At 48.9% G+C, this 23,967-nt stretch overlaps 1 protein-coding gene across 3 annotated transcripts in view; it reads left to right on the top strand.

Annotated features, from left to right (window-relative positions):
- NCAN (neurocan) overlaps nucleotides 1-23,967 on the top strand; it is a 388,051-nt gene that overhangs the window by 161,625 nt on the left and 202,459 nt on the right. For all 3 annotated transcript variants that reach the window (XM_069216521.1, XM_069216522.1, XM_069216523.1), the window contains exon 4: nucleotides 13,358-13,532. In XM_069216521.1, the coding sequence (XP_069072622.1) occupies nucleotides 13,358-13,532 (175 nt within the window). The remainder of the gene's footprint in view (nucleotides 1-13,357; nucleotides 13,533-23,967) is intronic.

Genomic DNA, 23,967 nt, shown 5'->3' with positions numbered 1-23,967 from the left:
CGGCAACGCCTTGGTAGAGATCCACTCCTTCCTCACCGGCCGAGCCCAGAGAGTCAGGCCTCCACCTTTCACCTTGAAGCCGATGGAAACCAGTTGCGGAGTTCCCCAGGGTTCTGAGCCCCACTCTCTTTAACATCTACATGGCCCCACACACCAGGATCGTCAGACACCACGGGCTCAACATTGTCTCATACTCCGATGACACACAGCTCATTCTCTCTCTCACCACCGAACCATCAACTGCCAAAAATAACTTTCACAAACGAATTAAGTCTGTTGCAGACTGGGTGAGGGACATCCGCCTCAAGCTCGACTCTGACAGGACAGAGATCCTCATCCTGGGGCCCGCCACTTCTGCCTGGGACGACTGCTGGTGGCCCAGTTACCTTGGAACTGCCCCAACACCGGTCGACCGATCACACCCGTAACTTCAGCATCATCCTTGGCGCATCAATGTCCATGGCCTGCCAAATCAACGCTGTCTCCTCTTCATGCTTCTACACCCTTCAGCTGCTCTGGAAGATCTTCAGGTGGATCGCCTTCGACACAAGGAGAACAGCCACTCAGGCACTCGTCGTCAGCAAGCTCGACTACGGCAACGCACTCTATGCCGGAATCAACAAAAAACTCCAATCAAGACTGCAGAGAATTCAGAATGATCCTGGACATCACCCACCACAGCCACATCTCCGCTGACCTGAGAGGCCCACACTGGCTCCCCATCAACAAACGCATCATCTTCAAACTCCTGACCCACGCATACAAGGCCCTCCACAACTTTGGACCTGCCTACCTCAACCACCGCCTCTCCTTCTACAGTCCCTCCAGGCAACTCCGCTCAGCACAGCTGACCCTCGCCACCATCCAAAAGGATCTGGAAGAACACGGCTGGAGGAAGATATTTCTACCTTCGCCACGCTGACCTGGAACATGATGCTGCTCCACCTCAGGCAGTCCCCATCGCTGGCTCAGTTCAGGAAGGACCTGAAGACCTGGCTCTTCCACTGACCCGCTTTTCTGCTAGCGCCTTGAGACCCTATAGGTGGGGAGTTGTGCTCTATAAATGTTGCTGATTGATTGAGCTCCCATCTCTGCGAGGCTTCTCGGCTGGCCCTTTGCTGCATAGGGCTTCGCCCCATCCCCTGCAACCTTGCCACCCTGCACCTCAAAGTGCCACCTCTGGTCTTCCCTGAAAACCATTACATAGTGTCATCAGGAGAACCTGGGGGTGCAGGTGACTACATTCTGAGCCCGCCCACAAATAGTGCTCATGCCAGCAGCCTGTAGGTCGGGGCTCTAGGACCGGAGGTTTTAGCACTCATGCAGGTGGTCTGTAAGATGGCCTCTGCCAGTTGTGGTGTTAGCACTGCTGTGGGTGGTCTGTAAGCTGCCCCCTGGCAGGTACGGCGTTCGCACTCATGCAGGTGGTCTGGAGACCTGGCTCTGGCAGGTGTGGTATTAGCACTGCTGTGCGTGCTCTGTAGGCTGGCCTGGTGCAGGTGTGGTGATAACACTCCACTAGTGGTCTGTAGGGTGGGCTGTGGCAGTCCCTGGAGCTTCAGAAGTTCACATACGCCCGCAGGTGCAGATGGTCTGTGCAGGAGAGCATAAGGTGCAGACCACATGCACAGGAGGTTGTTAATCTGCTGCTTCCAAGCCCTATGAATAAATTGCACCTCTCTGAGCTGGGCCAGGATTCACTGCTCACCGCTGACACAAGCTGTGAGAGGGAGTGGTCACCTGAGGGGAACAAATCCTGCTGTGCCGAGCACCTGACGCCTCACCGGGGCCTCTTACAGTCTCTGTCTATACCTGTCCTCTCATAATCCTCTCTCTACTCTGTTCCCTCTGTTCTCTCCCTTCTCTCACTCTCTGCGTCTTGCTTCTCTCATTTTACCCTTGCTCCTCTCTCTCTCTTTCTGTCTTCCCCTGTCCCTCTATCTGGTCTCTCTCTCTCTTTCTCACACTCTCTCCCCTCCCTTTCTCGTCTCTCTCCCTCCCTCTCTTTGTTGCTCACTATACCTAGGGAACTCGGAGATTCTGTGGAGATACATGAAAACTCAGTGAGATTCCACGGAGTTCCGTGAACGGGCGGAAATCGGCACGTCGTGCTCCTCGACCGGCGGCACCACGCTGCGCGTCAGAGAGTGCTGCTGCTTGAGCTGACTTTGCTGCCGCTCAAGTACATTTTCTACTCGAGCAGAAGCTTTCTCACCGGGTTCCCTCCTAGCGCCCGAAAATCGCGCTAGGGTATGCCAACTTGCGCTCACCAACTTACCATTGGCAAGCCACACGTTAAGAAATCTCCACGACGCAGTTGACGGAGTTTGGATGGAACTCCATGTTGTAGGCGTAACGCCGAGACTCCGCCAACGGAGCGGGATTTATTGTCCTCTCCTAACTATGCCCCTCCGTATCCCCTTTCTTTCTGTTCCTACTTGTCTCTCTCTGTTCCCTCTTTTACTCCCTCCCCCACCTCACACTTTCCCCTCCCTCTCCCCCTCTGAGCCCCCACCTCTCTCGCGCAGTATTGGTGGCTTCCGGCCTCCTCATTCTAGAGTGAGTGCTGAGTGAATTACCTCGGTTTCCCAGCACCTCAGGGGTAGCACTGACAACGTCTGGGTTATTTTACTTCCCCGGTTTGTCTCGTTCGCCCCTTCCCGAGTCCTGGCATGTGGTGGATGCCCCTGTGTATAACTGGAGTTATTTTTACGGTAGTTTCTGTTATTTGAGTTTGTAAATTTCATTTTGGTCTGTTTCTGGGCTTCCTGGTGGACTGCGTGTTTTTGTTTTATGTCGCTTCTCTCTGTCTGTCTCCCCCTCTCTCATTCTCTCTCTTTTCATTATACCTCGCTGTCTCTCGCCAACCCCCCCCCCCCCCGCCCCGTTGTGGTTATAACTCCTAATACATCCAATACCTCTGCACTGCACAAGATCGCACGCGGCTGCCTGATGCCAAGATGCAACATGCTGAAGAGTTTTTTTTCCCCCAGGATAACATTTCTATCTCATATTATTAATTCCCCCATAATGGTTGTCCTGTGGGGTTTCTTTTTTTGCGCAAGCCTCAAAAAGAAGCGTTTTGATTTAATTTCGAGCACGAAAATAAGATAAAATTAAAAATATATATTTTTTTCTCACTTCTGAAGCGAGGTAAGAATTCCTCTCTCTTTGGGGACGCGGAAGAACGAATACGCTGTAAAGGAAACGAGGTGTAAAAGTAATTAATCGTAGATTATTCCGCTGCTGAGACTTTCGTGGGTTCTCCCCCCTCCCTGAGAGTGGATCAGTTTCAGGAGCGGCCACTTCCGGTGCAACCCCGGTGCACCGCGAAGGGCGGTGTAGGGTGCAGCCTTTTATGTGTCGGTGGTTTTAAAAGCGCTAGGTTCTCGGTGCTCGCCAGGCGCTACGGGACGAGAGGTCGAGCTAAACGTCTCTGCAGGCGATACAAGGAGTGCCCAGGGAGGGAAAGTGTAATTATGTGAGCGCTTTATCTACACTAACTTGATTACTCGCTCTATGGAGTTGGTAAATTTACGAGGGTTCGCCCCCGTGGGAGCCTTCATCAGTCTTGAGGCTGGCGCGCGGATTACAGACACGCGTGCGTATAATGTCATGCTGTGCAATTTTAGGTACGAGTTGCTCATACCGTCATGGCTTTCGCTTTGCATTGTGGTACTTGTAGGACTAACACATCGCTGTGTTCAGGCCTATTAGGCCACTTTATTCAATGAATAAAAATCAGAACGACAGTTCCCAGGATGCAGCTTGTTTAATGGATGAAGGAGTGAAAGCAGTGTGCCCTGGGGTGGGGAGGAGGGCAGACCCGGTGCTGATATTTGGACGTCAGGGCACTGAAGCTGCTGCTAATACAAAACTTTCCACAGGTGGGTCCTCGTCCGTGTCCTCCCCTGTGGCTCATCGGAGACCACCAAGGCCCAGAGAGGCCATCGTTGCTGTTCTGTATCACGCTCTTCAGCTCCGGGTGGCCACCATATCACTCTTTAATCACAGTGGAGCGTGCTACTCGCCGAAAAGCGCTTCGACGCCTCGTCAGGGGTAGTAAGCCTATATAAATACTATTACAATACAATACAATATCAGTCTTTGGTGGCCGACATTTCAATGGTCAGCCACGGGTGGCCACCATGTCACTCTTCATCTATAGGTGGCCACAATATCACTCTTCGGTGGCCACCATATCATTCTTTGGTGGCCAACATTTCACTCTTTAATCGCAGGTGGCCACCATTTAATTCTTCACTCTCAGGCGGCCACCATTCTTGTCTTTAGCTGCAGGTGACCACCATATCACTCTTTGGTGGCCACCATTTCACTCTTCACTTTCATAGGCAGCTCGCTAAACTTTTACGACGGTCCCTCCAACTTGCCTCTGACAGCTCTAGCCCTCAGACTGACTGAAGCCCCCTCTCAGACTGATCTCCCCTGTGAGCTTTCTCCTTCAGTTCCCAGCAACAAGAAGCCACTCGGCTCAATGTCCTTTAAACAGAAAAGAAACCTGAAAACGTACAAAGCAGCCCAAGGTACCCAGTAAAATAACAGAGCATTTAACAACCTAAAGCTTTGAGGTCAGGCTGGAAATGCAGATGTGGGCCGGGGATTAGGGTACGTCAGGGGGGGTCAATATTTGAGTAGGTGCCAGTGTTACAGAAGTTCTTCCCAGGGTCGGACTGGCCTGGTTTTTCCCCAGTGGCTGCTCTCATAGCCGCGTGGTCTGCAAAGCCCCAGCCTTGAAAGCCCCCGTGGTCCCTTCTAGCCGTGGCCTCCTGCAGGGGGCGCTGGTCTGAGCATTTCTTCCAAGGCTGATTTTGGATTCCACTCGAGCCCAGTTTCTTCAGCCCAAATACAGGAGAAACTGGGACATCACCGGGCCTGTAAAGGAGAGGCGCACAGACGACCCCCCCATAGGCAAAAACAATGCAATATGGACCTGCTGCGCGGTTTTCACATTTTTGAAGTCAAAAATCCATGCTTGTAGATTTAAAATGTGCCCACATTTCTGACTGGTGAAGGGAACCCAAAGATGCCTTAATTTATGCATGAAAATGAATACAAGTCGTATATTTCCATAGAGGGCCCCATGCTCGATCCGTATTGACGCCGACTGGCAGTGTTTTTATGTTTTAATTTTCGAATAGGAGAAACTCATAATATTGGGGCGCTGGGATATGTGTTCCTATTGGCCGAGGACCTATGTGCTGTATAATGCACTCTTTAAACTAGACTCGGGTATACATTTCCAGGGTGAAAACCAGTAAAATGTTTTCGAATATCGATAAATGTTCATGTTTTGGGGTTTTCACTGCATTTTGCTCAGTTTACCGCACCCCTCATGGCCCTTTTGCTGCCGATGTCCATGAAGTTGTTTCCGTGACAGTCCACGGTACCCACGGATTATCCACAGAAGAGCCCACAGATATAGTGTGATTCCGTGTCACATCACTTCTGCCCGCAGAGAGGATACGGCCTAATAGACTGAGCTGCCAACTTCGGAGCTGGGGGAACCAGGTTCGAGTCTCGGCGCCGGCCCAGCATCATGTGATTCTGGGCAAATCAGTTAACTCCCCCTGCCTACAATTCAGCGCCTTGAGTCAATCACGGGTGATTTACCACACTTTACAAATCCTGGATTTATTTATTCGTGGCTCCCCCTGAGCGCCAATATTGTGAACACAGGATTGTAAATCTGGTTTTCCAGTGTCATGGTGTATATTAAGTGGGAAACCAAAGTTGCTTCCCAAATTTGCTACCTCTTGAAGGAATTCCAGGTTGCTTGGACAGGGCTCTGTGAATGTATGGATCCCCCATTACTCCTCTGCCCGGTTGTAATAGGTGAAGACAGGGGAAGGTGATTTGGGGGCCGTAAACATCCCCTCTATTCACTGTTACCCATCTATAATTCTATATCTTGTGCACCTAGTTCCACTCGGGCCTGCAGAAACGATTCTGAATCTGGCTTCCAGTGTTCACGAGAATATATCAAAATAACAAGACCGGCAAACTAGGGCGATGAGGAAGAATTAATGCATTAATCACAATTCAGAATGCATCTTTTTCACTGATATTGAATAATATGATTCCAGTGATGAATTAACAAGCAGAGAGGCAGGAATCAGAAAAACCATTATAGCCACAAGTTCAATTAATATATTTATTAATATCGGCCTCATCTCGCGCTCTGCCTGCGCCGTGGTATATTGTTGTGTCTTGGACTCCCTGTGTGCTGTGGTGTAGTTTCACGCTCTGTGTGTGCTGTGGTGTATTCCCCATACTCTGCATGTGTCCTGTGGTGTATTCCCACACTCTGGGTGTGCTGTGGTGTAGTTTCACGCTCTGTGTGTGTTGTGGTGTATTCCCACACTATGCTTGTGCTGTGGTGTGTATTTTCACTCTCCGTGTGTGCTGTTGTGTAGTTTCACGCTCTGTGTGTGCTGTGGTGTATTCCCCATACTCTGCGTGTGCTGTGGTGTGTATTCTCACTCTCCGTATCCCCCACACTGTGTGTGCTGTGGTGTAGTTTCACGCTCTGCGTGTGCTGTGGTGTATTCCCCATACTCTGCGTGTGCTGTGGTGTGTATTCTCACTCGTGGTGTGTATTCTCACTCTCAGTGTGTGCTGTGGTGTATTCCCCCACTCTGTGTGTGCTGCGGTGTAGTCTCGCGCTCAGTGTATGCTATGGTTTCTTGGGTTACCAGCCCCCCTGATTTTCCTTAAACAAATCATTTTGGTGCTTCTGTGGTAAGAGGGGGGTCAGAGAAGGTTTACACAACCACAAAGCAACATGTTATGGGGACCCCTTTTTCTCGGCCCCCGCTTGACACATGTAGGAAAGTACCATCTTGCCTGGCATGTTACCCCCATTTTTCACTGTATATATGTTGTTTTAGTTGTATGTGTCACTGGGACCCTGGTAACCCAGGGCCCCAGTGCTCATAAGTGTGCCTGAATGTGTTACCTGTGTAGTGACTAACTGTCTCACTGAGGCTCTGCTAATCAGAACCTCAGTGGTTATGCTCTCTCATTTCTTTTCAAATTGTCACTGACAGGCTAGTGACCATTTTTACCAATTTACATTGGCTTACTGGAACACCCTTATAATTCCCTAGTATATGGTACTGAGGTACCCAGGGTATTGGGGTTCCAGGAGATCCCTATGGGCTGCAGCATTTCTTTTGCCACCCATAGGGAGCTCTGACAATTCTTACACAGGCCTGCCACTGCAGCCTGAGTGAAATAACGTCCACGTTATTTCACAGCCATTTTACACTGCACTTAAGTAACTTATAAGTCACCTATATGTCTAACCTTTACCTGGTAAAGGTTAGGTGCAAAGTTACTTAGTGTGAGGGCACCCTGGCACTAGCCAAGGTGCCCCCACATTGTTCAGAGCCAATTCACTGAACTTTGTGAGTGCGGGGACACCATTACACGCGTGCACTACATATAGGTCACTACCTATATGTAGCTTCACCATGGTAACTCCGAATATGGCCATGTAACATGTCTATGATCATGGAATTGCCCCCTCTATGCCATCCTGGCATTATTGGTACAATTCCATGATCCCAGTGGTCTGTAGCACAGACCCTGGTACTGCCAGACTGCCCTTCCTGGGGTTTCACTGCAGCTGCTGCTGCTGCCAACCCCTCAGACAGGCAGCTGCCCTCCTGGGGTCCAGCCAGGCCTGGCCCAGGATGGCAGAACAAAGAACTTCCTCTGAGAGAGGGTGTGACACCCTCTCCCTTTGGAAAATGGTGTGAAGGCAGGGGAGGAGTAGCCTCCCCCAGCCTCTGGAAATGCTTTGTTGGGCACAGATGTGCCCAATTCTGCATAAGCCAGTCTACACCGGTTCAGGGACCCCTTAGCCCCTGCTCTGGCGCGAAACTGGACAAAGGAAAGGGGAGTGACCACTCCCCTGACCTGCACCTCCCCTGGGAGGTGTCCAGAGCTCCTCCAGTGTGCTCCAGACCTCTGCCATCTTGGAAACAGAGGTGCTGCTGGCACACTGGACTGCTCTGAGTGGCCAGTGCCACCAGGTGACGTCAGAGACTCCTGCTGATAGGCTCCTTCAGGTGTTAGTAGCCTTTCCTCTCTCCTAGGTAGCCAAACCCTCTTTTCTGGCTATTTAGGGTCTCTGTCTCTGGGGAAACTTTAGATAACGAATGCATGGGCTCAGCCGAGTTCCTCTGCATCTCTCTCTTCACCTTCTGATAAGGAATCGACCGCTGACCGCGCTGGAAGCCTGCAAACCTGCAACATAGTAGCAAAGACGACTACTGCAACTCTGTAACGCTGATCCTGCCGCCTTCTCGACTGTTTTCCTGCTTGTGCATGCTGTGGGGGTAGTCTGCCTCCTCTCTGCACCAGAAGCTCCGAAGAAATCTCCCGTGGGTCGACGGAATCTTCCCCCTGCAACCGCAGGCACCAAAAAGCTGCATTACCGGTCCCTTGGGTCTCCTCTCAGCACGACGAGCGAGGTCCCTCGAATCCAGCGACACTGTCCAAGTGACCCCCACAGTCCAGTGACTCTTCAGCCCAAGTTTGGTGGAGGTAAGTCCTTGCCTCACCTCGCTGGGCTGCATTGCTGGGAACCGCGACTTTGCAGCTACTCCGGCCCCTGTGCACTTCCGGCGGAAATCCTTCATGCACAGCCAAGCCTGGGTCCACGGCACTCTAACCTGCATTGCACGACTTTCTAAGTTGGTCTCCGGCGACGTGGGACTCCTTTGTGCAACTTCGGTGAGCACCGTTTCACGCATCCTTGTAGTGCCTGTTTCTGGCACTTCTCCGGGTGCTACCTGCTTCAGTGAGGGCTCTTGGTCTTGCTCGACGTCCCCTCTCTCTGCAGGTCCAATTTGCGACCTCCTGGTCCCTCCTGGGCCCCAGCAGCGTCCAAAAACGCCAAACGCACGATTTGCGTGTAGCAAGGCTTGTTGGCGTCCTTCCGGCGGGAAAATACTTCTGCACGACTCTCCAAGGCGAGAGGGATCCGTCCACCAAAGGGGAAGTCTCTAGCCCTTTTCGTTCCTGCAGAAACCTCAGCTTCTTCTGTCCAGTCGAAGTTTCTTTGCACCCGCAGCTGGCATTTCCTGGGCATCTGCCCATCTCCGACTTGCTTGTGACTTTTGGACTTGGTCCCCTTGTTCCACAGGTACCCTAGATTGGAAATCCACAAGTGTTGCATTGCTGGTTTGTGTCTTTCCTGCATTATTCCTCTAACACAACTCTTTTATCCTTAGGGGAACTTTAGTGCACTTTGCACTCACTTTTCAGGGTCTTGGGGAGGGTTATTTTTCTAACTCTCACTATTTTCTAATAGTCCCAGCGACCCTCTACAAGGTCACATAGGTTTGGGGTCCATTCGTGGTTCGCATTCCACTTTTGGAGTATATGGTTTGTGTTGCCCCTATCCCTATGTTTCCCCATTGCATCCTATTGTAACTATACATTGTTTGCACTGTTTCCTAAGACTATACTGCATATTTTTGCTATTGTGTATATATATCTTGTGTATATTTCCTATCCTCTCACTGAGGGTACACTCTAAGATACTTTGGCATATTGTCATAAAAATAAAGTACCTTTATTTTTAGTATAACTGTGTATTGTGTTTTCTTATGATATTGTGCATATGACACTAAGTGGTACTGTAGTAGCTTCACACGTCTCCTAGTTCAGCCTGAGCTGCTCTGCTAAGCTACCATTATCTATCAGCCTAAGCTGCTAGACACCCTATACACTAATAAGGGATAACTGGGCATGGTGCAAGGTGCAAGTACCCCTGGGTACTCACTACAAGCCAGTCCAGCCTCCTACAACACATCACCCTGAAACTTTCCATTTAGCAACTGACATCCGCGCCAAATATTTTTGGAAATTTTGTGAAGATTCAGCACCAAAGATGTAGGTAGGCAAGTCAAAAAACACTTTTTTCTATAGAAACATGGTCCTAACCATAACTTCTCAGTGGCGACCTTTTCATCTCGTGCTGTCCTAAATCCGCTTGCCAGCTCTGTGTTGCCAGGAAAAAAATATACTCCACACAAGAAGAAAAGTTGAGTTCCTCATGAGAAATCTATGAGACCACGCCAGGGGCTCTGTGCTGCCGAAGAATATTTAATCCCCTTCCATGTAGGATTTATGACACTATATCCTTGTCAGAAATATAGTCCCACCGAAATATTGTGTCCTAAATATCGTTTACAAAAGCATCATTGAGTTTAGCTCCTCAGGCGCCCCTCTAGCACACGAAAAGCAGTTGTTTGGGTGGCCCCAAGAATACATTTGTTAAGTATATTTTTCAACCCAAAGTTCTAAATGCATTTGCCAGAGAGCATCCTGTTACAGACTGATGGAGAAGGGTTCCAGTTCTTCACAGGTTGCCTCGGTGTACCCCGGGAATTTGGGGCATTTGTCGTTGGGCAGACCCCCCACCCCCGAGATACTGCTGCAACCATCTGGTAATATGACCCTTAAAAGTGCAGTCTTGGGACCAGAGGAAATACAGATGCTCTGACTCGAGCTGTGGCAGATGGAAAATGGACGAGAAACTATAACAGTCACTGCTGGATAATTGAGAGACCTTCTTTGATATGAACATTTTCAAGATTGCATTTTGAGCGAGATGAACAGAGATTGCTATAGACATCTGGATGTTATATTTGAACACTTTCATTTCATTCCTTCACCTCACAACTTACTTTCTCGCGAAGACATATGGGAATTTCAGTCGATACCATCCTATCGGTAGGACGTGATGGCAGCTGACGCACTTGCCACATAATTCATCATCTCCTGCATAATTTGCAGCTTTAACTCAAAAAAAGTTTGTTTCTAGTTCAAATGGATCACAAGTTACCAACAACTCTGCTGCACACGCTGCTGCTGAAAGAAAGACGCTTTGCAAACGTAGCTGGACATCTTTCGGTTGCTGATTTCCTGATGCAGGAGTTAAACTGATACTAGCGAGGTCTACCTGTGCCCAGATGGTGTCAAAAGTGTAAAAATAATCAAATACTGCCACAAACTGTGCCACATTACTGCCCATAATTTGCCTTTTCTTGCCACATAATTTGGTCCTCCCTCGCTGCATTGTTCCAGGGGCCCTTATTACAATCCCAGCATGACCCCGGGGCTCTGAAAAAGTGCGAGGCCTGGGGAGTAATGACCACTGTCCCTTCTGGGGGTCCTGCTGTGTGCAAACACTTTGCCCACCCCGACAGTCGGTGACAGTGCCAAGGCCTGAATGCCTGGGGGCTGATGGACCACTGCATCTCTGAAGCATTGACATGCCCCTCGCAGGTCTCTCTACCCAGGGCTCACTCACTTCTGGTCCCCGGTGGCTGCTTCATCCCCCCGGGCACCTGATCCCAGATAGCATTACATTTTGGGGGCACCAGAAGATTAGTAACTGGAGGAGTTGTCATAGTGTAAGTGCCCCCGCGCGGTTGGATGGGTGAATGAGTGGTGATGGACATGAGCTCGCAGAGTGTCCAATGGCCCAGTCCTGTCATTCAGTGATGTGATGAGATGTGATACCTGTCCCTCTTGTGCCCTCGGTGCCCAGGATGACACATGCACTCAGGGTCACAGCTGGGACTTCAGTGCAGTGCAGGTATCACCTAACAGCAGCCCACCTCAGCCCCTAAAATGATCCTGTTTCAAAATGTCTTCCTTTAAATGTTTTATCTTTCTTTGGATTTCACCTATCCAAATAAAGGGACATTTTATCCTCTTGGTTTTCGAGTATGAAACGTACGTAGTAGAACAAAAAATATTTTTTAAAAGATCCATACACGGATCCATACATGCATTTACTCACACGCTCACATGCATACACACTAGAATGCAGACACACACTCACCATAACATTCATACACGCATTCATTCACATGCATACTTCCACGCATACACCACAACACTCACAGACGCTTACACACATGCACACACATTCATACACACACACGCAGACACAACACACTCATACGCCACTCCCCCACACCCCTCCCTTGATGGACGGCCGACTTACCTTGTCTGGCGAGGAGGTCGTCCGGCAGGGGACGGGCGCTGCTACCGCTAGCAGTATGAATGGCCATAATACGGATGGCGGTGTCCTTCTGGTGGGTAGTGTCTCGTCCGCCAGCATGGCTGCTACCAGATTTCCGCCCTAATTGTGGCGGAAATCCGTCAGTGTCCATATTATGGTGGGCGGAAGACCGCCAGCACTGGTGGTGTTCTGGCGCCCATGGCATCGGCGGTCTTGGGAAAAGACCGCTAATGTCATAATGAGGGCCTATGTCTTCTTGGAATTACTTACTTATGACAACTCCTCCTACTGGGGTATAGGCCTTCAAACAAGACTCTCCAGCCATCTCTGTCCTGAACTTTTCTTTCAATCGGACTCCAGGTGCAACCCATCTGCTTGCAGTGTTGCAGGACAGGGCTTGCATGGTGGTGTTTGATGCTGGCTTGCGGAGGCTGTGACCCATCCAGCCCTAGCATCTTCTCATGATTTCTTCATGAGCAGAGAGTTGGAAAGTCTGCTGTCATAGGTCGTCGTTGCTGATGGTGTTTGCTGAGGGGATTTGGAAGATTTTCCTCAGACAGGTGTTGATGAAGGTCTGGACTTCTGGACAGTGGTGGTCACAGTGGCCCTCCAAGCTTCCTCTCCATAGAGAAGGACAGATTTTTTGTTGATGTTAAAAAGCCTGATCTTTGTTTTCAGAGTTAGGTCCTTGGAGCTCCAGATCTTTAGCTGAATGAAGGCAGTCTTGCTTTGCCAATTCCATCAGCGCCCGTGTTGCCCTGCTTGTCTATGACACTGCCCAGGTGGGTGAAGGTCTCAGCGTCTTCCAGTGCATTGCCTGCAAGAGTGACTGCTGTTGCACTGGCCATGTTATCCTTCAGGATCTTGGATTGTTTTTACCCCCATGGATGTTGAGGCCAAGTTGTTCCAATGTTCTTGGAATTGGTTGGTGACTATTTTATCAAGAACTTTTGGGTTCCAAGGAAGTCCTGTTATAGGAGCCTAGTTTGCTTCTGTAGGGACTATGGTTGTTTTATGAGCAGGAGTGTGATGATAGGGGTTCCAGGGACCTTACCTTCAGGGATGTCACTGTTGATAGGTTTGGTCATATGATAGCAAGTACGTCTCCAGGTTCAAGGCCTAGTAGAAATTGGGGCACATCTTCGGTTGTCGTTGGGTGAAATTGAACTTGTTTTTACTGTGCAGAGGAGATGGAGGGCTGCCAATTAAGCAAGTAGTTGATATTGATAGCAGATCTGTTTTCTGTTTTTTGGGGGGATCTTCTCAAGTTTCTCAACGTCTTCTCCCTAGGTCTGGTGTTCCACTACAGAGCCAGCAGCAACCGCTACGCCCTGTCTTTCCAAGAGGCCGAGCAGGCGTGCCTTGAGAACTCAGCGGTCATCGCTTCCCCCGAGCAGCTACAGGCGGCCTTCGAAGATGGCTTTGACAACTGCGACGCAGGATGGTTGTCGGACCAAACCGTGCGGTGAGCCCAGAGAATGCATGTGGGGTTATGAGAAGGGGGGAGTGGTTCAGAGAGATGCTACAACAATATATACCATGAAAAACCTAAAGGGCCTCCGCTGATGCACGTGCCCCTCAGATGGTCCTTACTACAGTGTTATCTATATTATCGAGGTTACTTGTAGCTGTGAATGATTGGCATCGCTGCCAAGGGGCCATATGCAATGCATGCCACCACCAATCAATCCCGCCTTTTTAGTCAAAAACACGATTTGCATACTCTTGCAAGTCCTTGCATAAAATGAGCAAAGTAAAACAGCTAAAAGTCCAGGGACGCACATTTCTGTCGGCTTTGAAGCAGAACTGCCTGAAGTTGTTACACATGTAACAGTGTCCTCTGTTGGTCAGCATATCGGTCCCTCAGCTCGATGACACTGGTGTGTGCTGCCATTTTAGAAATGTAGGCTCAGATCTGCTAATCCCTATATGGTTGGAAGGATTGACTGTAGTTCATTTGTCGGCTTATTTACAGACGGCTTACTTACTCAATCGGGACCAACCGAATATGACACTCCTTATATTTGCAATAATAAGTATTTATCAAAATAGGTAGGCCAAACTTGAAAGTAAAGGTAATACCTTCTTCTTTCAGTTACAAGTGTGGGGAAAGGTTAGATGGAAAAAAACTGCTTTTCTAAGACTTTAGGGAGTGGGGAGAAGGAGACAGGTCATAGTTGCAGGTTGGAGGCAAGATGAGTGGAAGGGTCATGGGCGGGCTAGAACCAGGTGATGGGGAAGTGCAGCATCAGTAAGGGGCGGGAGATATCTGTGGCAGTGTGATGAGACGCGTGGGATGTCATGAGCGGAACACAGGTTGGAGCCGGAGAATGGAGCTGTGGAACAAAGGGATATGTTGCTCCAGCAGCCACAGAGTTTTTCACACAGCGACTCACACCACACTAGTGGGAGTGTTTGTGAGTGAAAATACACCTGCTGGGTTATCGCTAAAGGTATAAATGTGGGTACCCTTCTTCCTCCAGAGAATGTGTGGTCGGAGCGGGAATAAGGTCCTAACAATGCAAAATCCAGGAATTGTTCCTATAATACCTAGATATGAACTTTCCTGGTCTCCCTTTCCAATTCCCCAGCCTGGTCATGTTATGTTACGTAGATTTGTAGAGCGCACTAACAACCGGGAGGGTATCCAGGTATTGAGCACGTGTAAGTCAAGCCCATCCCCTTTTTGAACATTGTTCTGAGGTCAAGTGAGACCTGGTTCACATTCAGCAAAACCACCAAATAAAATCCTACTGCTGGCACCGAATTCCATTGCAGGCTCTGCTCGCTTCCAAAGAAACCTGCTTTGTGAACACAATTTAATTTAGAAACCTGACAGCTGCATGCCTCTAGTACCAGTCATAAAACGCAAACAGCCGTGGGCGTCCTTGGCAGAGCTGCAGTTTAAGGGTTTTACAAATTAGAAGTTCTTATTCCACGCCACTGCGCTCTGTGCATGCTGCGCGCTGGTCTCCGGCGGCCTGTTCAGCAGGACAAGCCACTGATCTTTTTGTCAGGCATCTTAATTGACTCTTTCCATACACCTATTGTTCTTGGGTGATACCTTATACTACAGTTGTACCGCCACCACTGCTACTAGTAAATAATAAATCTATACCGTATGGACCAGGTCACTCAAAATAAATGTTTCCCAACAAACCATGTTATAAGAAAAAATTACATAAATTACCTACATTTATTACTAGAGAGCAAAGCTCAAATACCACTTTATTACAATGTTACATGCTAACCATCTTGAGAAATCTTTTATTGATTACCATTATGAAATGGGGGGTTCATGACCCTCTCGAGGCTTCACCCCTTGTAAGTCATGGCCCCTTTCCACTACTTTGGGTGAGGAGGAGTGCGACTGTGTTGTTTTTCAATTTTGTATAGGTTTTGCATGATAAATACAACACCCTTCCCATTGACCTATTTTAGAAAAATTTCAGTGTTTGTTTTTACAGAACCTTCTTTTTTTCACCTGAACAAAGAATCACTGCTTCCTTTAACAAACTGTGTGCATGTATATGTGTCTTAATAAAAATCAGAGTATGTAGGTTATGACCCAAACATGTGTCACAAAACTCAGTAGAAGTTATTTTATCACCCATTAAAAATGTAACAAAGGACAAGAGGCCCTTCTGGTTTTCAGGTCTGGTCATTTCATCCACGAGGGGCAATCCCCATACCAAAGTTGGTATTTCCTCGAACTTGGTCACAGTGTATGAGAGTTGGGGTAGGAGGCTGCCTGTTGAGAAGGAAGGGTAAAACTAATTGGTTGAGAGCAGGGCCTCAGTTTTTAGAATATCTGAATGGAGTGATGCACTGGTCTTTGAGTCACAATAGCCGCAAGGGCCACCACTACCTGTGGTCAGAAGTAAGGTTGGGTTTAACAATTCATCAAAATTCAAATTGGGCCAATCAGCTGTTTCTTTTAGCTCATCGGTAGAGCCAAATGGGGTTAAAAATCCACTCCAGTGTTGAACTAGAGAAACTGGTGGATTTCAACCCCAACCCGACTGACCCACGTGAATTAAGAATGAAAACGATCTTTATTGATGAGATTTGTGGGACTGCTGTCTGCAGTTTATCGTTTTTCTCTGCTGAAGGAAGATGAGATCTGACTAAAAGGTGGAATTACTCTGTGATTCACATCCATAAACTGCAGAAAAAAACTGACCCGTTGATCATTCAGGGAATCTAATCAGCGATAAGAGCTTCTCACCGCTTTGAGGTGTTGTTCTGTCAGTAATAAGGAAATGCACAGCACGAGTGGCGGATGACTTGAGTCATCATTAAGGTCTGAGGTGTCTCATAAACAAGATAATTATTATTCAGATTAGGAACTGCAGGTGACCCTGCTATGAATCATATAGAAAAGCCTTTTCGAAAGCCGGCCAAGCCAGGTTAGCCCATACTGTGAATATTCCTGGTTATAGGAGACAGCTTGACTGCCTTACCAAGGCTTTGTGCTGAAACAAAACTAGTGTTAGAACATAGTCCATCTGGCATGACCCAAATCCAGCACCATTTCAAAGGCATCACCCTGCCAGGATTTCCCTCCAATTTCTCTGTAAGCTTAGTTTGCCTCTGGTCCCCTCTCACCAAATGTACATGTTCATCTACTTCCATACAGTGATGGAGACACATTAACATAGGAGGAGCTTAATCACTTTGAAAGCGCTGGGAGAAAGTGAGATAGATTCCTCTTGCTATGGGTTTGGTTCAACCGCATTCACAAGGCCAAGAGATACAATAGAGGTGAAGACCAGTGTGTGAAGGTTTAATACCATCAACCAGGAAATACTGAGGTGAGTACCAGTGTCTGTAGGTGTCGCTGCACGCAAGAGGTCGAGAGATGTTGAGATGAAGGCCAATGTCTATGGGTGTAGCTCAACCCAAGAGGTTGAGAGATATTGAAAAGAAGATCTAGGTCTACAGGTGTAAAGGTATCCAAGAGGTCCTCAGCTATTGAGATAAAGGCCAATGTCTACATGTACAGGCCAATCCACTGGATGTGCACAGGGTGTCCGCACCCAAGGACCCATCACAACCCCTTACTCAAAGACCGCGAGCTGCCTGCATCCTCCACCTGCCATCCTGACCACTCATACCCAGGATTGGCGTTTCATCACCTCTGAAGTGGCAACCGCACGTTGTCCGCTCAGTCTGGCCACATGAGTTGGTCACTGAAGCTTCCTCCGTCTTCTAGAAGTGACTCAGAGACTTCATTGACTATGAACAGTGTTAGCTGCCACCCCCATGGGATCTGGACCAGAACCTCAGCCATGACCCCCCATTTCACACCGTCTGTCCAACCCTCCTACCGTGGCCTCGTCATTTGAACTTTCAGGATCAAGTAAAGGATGCTTTCTGACAAAAGACATACATGGTCTTTGGAGAAAGAGTGTTTTCTGGCAGAAGTTGAAATGTGTTCACTTGATAGATGAGGTGTGGTTGGCCGGGAGGTTGGTGATGGGTGGGACGTGGGTGAGTGATCAGTGAGCAGTAATCAAGGGGGGGAGAATGGTGCTGGATGTGGCTTTGAGGGACAGAGTTCTCGAATTATCTGGTATTGTTGGAGAATATGTGACGGAATGGGGTGTGGTGTTGTCGTTTCAGCTCGAAGGAAAGAACTGTGGTCTTGTTGTAGAGGATGTTGCCAGTTGCAGACATTAATGTCCAGTGGGAGAAGCTATCTAGTTTGAAACTGTCTGGGGACAAAGGGAGATGTTTTGTGGGAGCGGTCATTGTCTAGTGAGATTTAAAAAAAAACTATTAGACTAGGGTGCTGTCTAGTCGCACGTGGTGTTTTCTACTGACCGGTGGTGTTCCCAAGTGACGGGTGATGTCGGCCACTGGCAGATGGTGTTGTCCAGTTTGAATTGGTGCCACTCGTGAGAGTGGATGCTGTCTAGGTGAAGTTATTGTCTAGTTTGGGAGAGGGGCTTGTCTCGTTTGAGAGGTGTTGGTCAATTACAGAGGTTATGTATAGAGAAAGGGTGTTTTGCCGACTGGGGGAGTTGTCCTGTGGGACAGGGTTTTGTCCAGTAAGAGGGAGTGTTGCCCAGTGTTACAGGTTGTTGCCTTGCAGGATAGACTGTTGTCCAGGGCATTCTTCTGTGGGAGCCGGTTGTGGTTAGAGAGAGCAAGAGACGGTCCAGTGCAGATGGGGTGAGGTCTTGCGTGGTCATTCTCATGGCCGAGACATGATCCTATACAGGGTGGCTTTCATACACTAGGGACCTGGCCTTTTAGGGTGCAGCTATTTAATTGCAGTGGGTGTGGAGTACAGCACACGGGACGAAGTCTTGTAAGGGGTTTTGTAGGTGGCCTGTATGGTGGGCAAGTTGTGGTCCTGAAAAGGGGTTGAGTTCCTCGGTCTTGAGAGTGCTTATTCAGTGGAAGGTCCCACAACATCGCAAAGGGCCAAGTATGTGCATGTTAAGGTCTTTGCAGCATGCGTAACTCTCATCTCTTCTACACAAGCCCCTCGGTCACTTCTGGGTACCCGGGTAGAGTCCTTACTCAACCGATGGCCAAGGTTCGAGCAGACTGCGCGCTCTCTATACTCATGTATCCATCAGCGCGTGCAACCTCTGGGAGTCGAGGAGAGCGGGCGGCGGGGGCTGGCCTAAAAAGGATGACAGGCAGCATGCAAATTAAGAGGAATAAAAAGCATTCCGCCTCCAGCAAAGTCCCAGCGAAGCTAATGGGGTTTAAATGTCTTTGATATGATTGCCAATTTGTTTCCCATCATATTAAGAAAAATGGCGAAGGCTGCTAATGCGGAGGTGATAGCCCTGCACTTAAGAGCATACTAGTGACTGTTTAATAAAAGGAAACCGTGGAAGGATACGGTGCTGCGGCCCCCGGCGACACCTAATGCACCAACTTCAGAGTTCGCTGACAGGCGCTGGCGCGAGGCGGGAGTCTTGGCACGCGTATATCGCTGATCTGGCACACACAAGTAATTGCTGTACCGCTGGCTTGAACCATTCATTCAGCAGGCAGTGGTAAGCAAAGAATTGTGGTTTTTATTGATGCATCGACTTCACTTTCTGGGGTGCCAACTCGATGCCTTACAGATATGTTCAGGACCTCCTGGACATTATATTGTGGCTTTGTGGGAAGCTATGAAGGGAATGCTTTCCACCGAGGAGTTCCAAGGGACATCATAGGAAAGAAAACCGGAGAAGGACAACTGCAGTGAGGGAGAAACAGACCTAGCTGTGTGCCCCCTCTCACCACGTTTAGCTCTGTCAGTTCTACGGAGTATTGCAAGCAGCTACACAGCTCTGTGTAACAAAGTTCCCTCTGCTTCTAAATCTTGTAATCCGGTGGGTCGCCCAACTGGCTATACTGAAGCAGGCCACCAGCCTCTAGTATCCAGTGCCTGAAACAGGAAGTGACGTCAGAGGAGGACTAGACGTGTAGTATGTACGTCCAATTATACAGCAATCCCTTGTACTCTTTTAGAGTGCTGCCCTTGAATACTCTGCTTGAGTGCTGTCCTTGAGTGTCACCCTTGAGTACTCTGCTTCAGTGGTGTCATTGAGTACTGTGCTTGAGTGCTGTCTTTGAGTGATGCCCTTGGGTATTGTGCTTGAGTGCTGCCCTTGAGTACTCTGCTTCAGTATTGTCCTTGAGTGTCACCCTTGAGTACTCTGCTTCAGTATTGTCCTTGAGTGTCACCCTTGAGTATTCTGCTAGAGTGTTGTCATTGAGTACTATGCTTAAGTGCCACCTCTAAGTATACTTATTGAGTGCTGTCCTTGAGTACTCTTCTTGAGTGCTTCCCTTAAATACTCTTCTTGAGTGGTGTCCTTGAGTGCTGCCCCTGAGTGCTCTGCTTGTGTGAAGCCCTTGAGTGCTGTCCTTAAGTACTGTGCTTGAGCACTGCCCTTGAGAACTCTGCTTGAGTGCTGCCCTTGAGTACTCTGCTTGAGTGCTGTACTTGAGTACATTGCTTGAATACTGTCCATCAGTGCTGTACTTGAGTTCTCTGCTTCAGTTCTACCCTTGAGTGCCACCCTTGGGTGCTGTCCTTGAGTGCTCTGCTTAAGTGCTTTTCTTGAGTGCCACCCTTGAGTACTCTGCTTGAGTGCTTCCCTTGAGTGCTCTGCTTAAGTGCTTTTCTTGAGTGCCACCCTTGAGTACTCTGCTTAAGTGCTTCCCTTGAGTACTCTGCTTGAGTGCTGCCTTTGAGTGCCGCTCTTGAGTAATTTGCTTGAGTACTTTTCTTGAGTGCTGCTTTTGAGTACTTTGCTTCATTGTTGCCCCTAAGTACTCTGCTTGAGTGCTGCTCTTGAATACTCTGCATGAGTGCTGTCCTCGATACTGCCCTTGAGTACTCTGCTTTAGTGCTGTCTTTGAGTGCTGTCATTGAGTACTCTTCGTGAGTGCTGCCCTTGAGTACTGTTTTTGAGTGCTGTCCTAGAATACTCTTCTTGACTTCTGTCCTTTAGTGCTGCCCTTAAGTACTCTTCTTGAGTGGTGTTATTGAGTGCTGCCCTTGAATACTCTGACTGAGTGCTGCTCCTGAGTGCTGCCCTTCATTGCTGTCCTAGAGTGCTGCTCTTGAGTTCTCTGCTTGAGTGCTGCCCTTGAGTACTCTTCTTGAGTGCTGCCCTTGAGTTCCCTGCTTGTGCTACTATTGAGTACTCTTCTTGAGAGATGTCCTTGAGTGCTGCCCTTGAGTACTCTGCTTGAGTGCTGCCCTTATGCTGCTCTTGAGTACTGTCTTTGAGTGCTGTCATTGAATACTATGGTTGAGTGCCGTCATTGAGTACTGTGCTTGAGTGCTTTCTTTGAGTGACGCCCTTGAGTACTGTGTTTGAGTGCTGCCCTTGAGTACTCTGCTTGTGTGCTGTACTTAAGTACTGTGCTTGATTACCACCCTTGAGTACTCTGCTTAAGTGCTTCCCTTGAGTGCTGCCCTTGAGTACCTTGTTTGAATCCTGTCCGTGAGTACCATCCTTGAGCATTGGATTTGAGTACTGTACTTGAGCGCCCCCGTTGATTACTCTGCTTGAGTGCTACCCTTGACTACTCTGGGTGCTGTACTTGAATACTTTGCTTGAGTGTTATCCATAAGTGCTGCACTTGTGTACTCTGCTTGAGTGTCGCCCTTGAGTGCTGTCCATGGGTACTCTGCTTAAGTGCTTTTTGTTAGTGCCACCCATGAGTACTCTGCTGAGTGCTGTCCTTGAGTGTCGCCCATAAGTACTCTGCTTGAGAGCTGCCCTTGAGTACCTTTCATGAGTGCTGTCCTTGAGTGGTGCCCTTGAGTACTCTGTTTTAGCGCTGCCCTTGAGTACTCAGCTTGAGTGCGGCCCTTAAGGTTTCTGCTTGAGTACTGCCCTTGAGTACTTTGCTTGATTTCTGTCCCTAAGTACTCTGCTTGGGGTCTGCCCTTGAGTACTTTGCTTGAATGCTGCCCTTGAGTACTTTACGTGAGTGCTGCCCTTGAGTCCTCTGCCCTTGAGTACTACTTTTGAGTGCTGCCTGTGAGTACTCTTTTTGAGTGCTGCCCTAGAGTACTCTTCTTGACTGCTGTTCGTGAGTGATGCCCTTGAGTACTCTGCTTGAGTGCTGCCTTTGAGGACTCTGCTTGAGTGCTGCCCTTGAGTACTGTTCATGAGTGCCGTCCTTGAGTGCTGCCCATAAGTACTCTTCTTGAATGGTGTCCTTGAGTGCTGCCCATGAGTAATCAGCTTGAGTACGCCCTTGAGTACTCTTCTTGACTGCTGCCCTTGATTACTCTGCTTGAGTGCTTCTCTTGAGTACTCTTTTTGAGTGATGTTCTGTAGTGTGGCCCTTGAGTACTCTGCTGAGTGCTGTCCTTGAGTGTCGCCCACAAGTACTCTGCTTGAGAGCTGCCCTTGAGTACCCTGCATAAGTGCTGTCCTCAAGTACTGCCCCTGAGTACTGTTTTAGTGCTGCCCTTGAGTACTCTGCTTGAGTGGTGCCCTTGAGTACGTTGCTTGAGTGCTGTCCTTGAGTTCTATCCTTGACTACTCTGCTTGATTGCTGCCCTCGAGTACTGTGCTTGAGTGCTGCCCTTAAGGTTTCTGCTTGAGTGCCGCCCTTGAGTACTTTGCTTGATTGCTGTCCATAAGAACTCTGCTTGAGTGCTGCCCTTGAGTACTCTGCTGAGTGCTGACCTTGAGTGTCGCCCATAAGTACTCTGCTTGAGAGCTGCCCTTGAGTACCCTGCATGAGTGATGTCCTTGAGTGCTGTCCCTGAGTACTGTTTTAGTGCCGCCCTTGAGTACTCTGCTTGAGTGGTGCACTTGAGTTCTCTGCTTCATTGCCGCCCTTGAGTACTTTGCTTGAGTGCTGTCCTTGTGTCCTACCCTTGACTACTCTGCTTGATTGCTGCCCTTGAGTACTGTGCTTGAGTGTTGCACTGGAGTTCTCTGCTTGAGTGCTGCCCTTAAGGTTTCTGCTTGAGTGCTGCCCTTAAGGTTTCTGCTTGAGTGCTGCCCTTAAGGTTCCTGCTTGAGTGCTGTCCTTAACTACTTTGCTTTAATGCTGCCCTTGAGCACTTTGCTTGATTGCTGCCCTTGAGTTTTCTGCTTGAGTACTGCCCTTGAGTACTCTACATGAGTGCTGCCCTTGAGTACTCTACATGAGTGCTCTCCCTTGAGTACTCTACATGAGTGCTCTCCCTTGAGTACTCTTCTTGAGTGCTCTCCCTTGAGTACTCTTCTTGAGTGCTACCCTTGAGTACTCTGCTTGAGTTCTGCCCTTAAGTACTGTGCTTGAGTGTTGCACTGGAGTACTCTGCATGAGTGCTGCCCTTGAGTACTTTCCATGAGTGCTGCCCTTGAGTACTCTTCATGAGTGCTGCCCTTGAGTACTCTTCATGAGTGCTGCCATTGAGTACTGTGCTTGAGTGCTGCCCTTGAGTTCTCTGCATGAGTGCTGCCCTTGAGTACTCTTCTTGAGTGCTATCCTTGATTACTCTGCTTGAGTTCTACCCTTAAGACCGGGGCTTGAGTGTCGCACTGGAGTACTCTGCATGAGTGCTGCCCTTGAGTACTGTTTTTGAGTGCTGTCCTAGAGTGCTCTTCTTGACTGCTGTTCTTGAGTGATGCCCTTGATTACTCTGCTCGAGTGCTGCCCTTGATTACTCTGCTCGAGTGCTGCCCTTTAGTACTCTCCTTGAGTGCTGCCCTTTAGTACTCTCCTTGAGTGCTGCCCTTTAGTACTCTTCGTGCATGGTGTCCTTGAGTGACACCCTTGAGTACTCTTCTTGACTGCTGCCTTTGATTACTTTGCTTGAGTGCTGCCCTTAAGTGCTGCTTTTGTGTGCTGTCCTCATGCTGCTCTTGATTGCTGTCCTTAAATACTCTGCTTGAGTACTGTCCTTGAGTGTAACCCTTGAGTACTCTGCTTGAGCGCTGTCATTGAGTACTCTGCTTGAGTGCTGTTGTTGAGAGCTGTTGTTGAGTGCTGCCCTTAAGTATTCTGCTGAGTGCTGTCCTTGAGTGTCGCCCATAAGTACTCTGCTTGAGGGCTGCCCTTGATTAGCCTGCATGAGTGCTGTCCTCGAGTACAGCCCCTGAGTACTGTTTTAGTGCTACCCTTGAGTACTGTGCTTGAGTGCTGTCCTTGAGTCCTGCTCTTGACTACTCTGCTTGATTGCTGCCCATGAGTACTGTGCTTGAGTGTCGCACTGGAGCACTCTGCTTGAGTGCTCTCCCTTGAGTACTCTACATGAGTGCTCTCCCTTGAGTACTCTACATGAGTGCTCTCCCTTGAGTACTCTACATGAGTGCTCTCCCTTGAGTACTCTACATGAGTGCTCTCCCTTGAGTACTCTTCTTGAGTGCTACCCTTGAGTACTCTTCTTGAGTTCTGCCCTTAAGTACTGTGCTTGAGTGTTGCAC

This window comes from Pleurodeles waltl, chromosome 12, assembly GCF_031143425.1.
Source record: "Pleurodeles waltl isolate 20211129_DDA chromosome 12, aPleWal1.hap1.20221129, whole genome shotgun sequence".
NCBI lineage: Eukaryota > Metazoa > Chordata > Amphibia > Caudata > Salamandridae > Pleurodeles > Pleurodeles waltl.
Note: the sequence above shows the minus strand (reverse complement) of the source record. Positions and strands in the feature narration are given on the sequence as shown.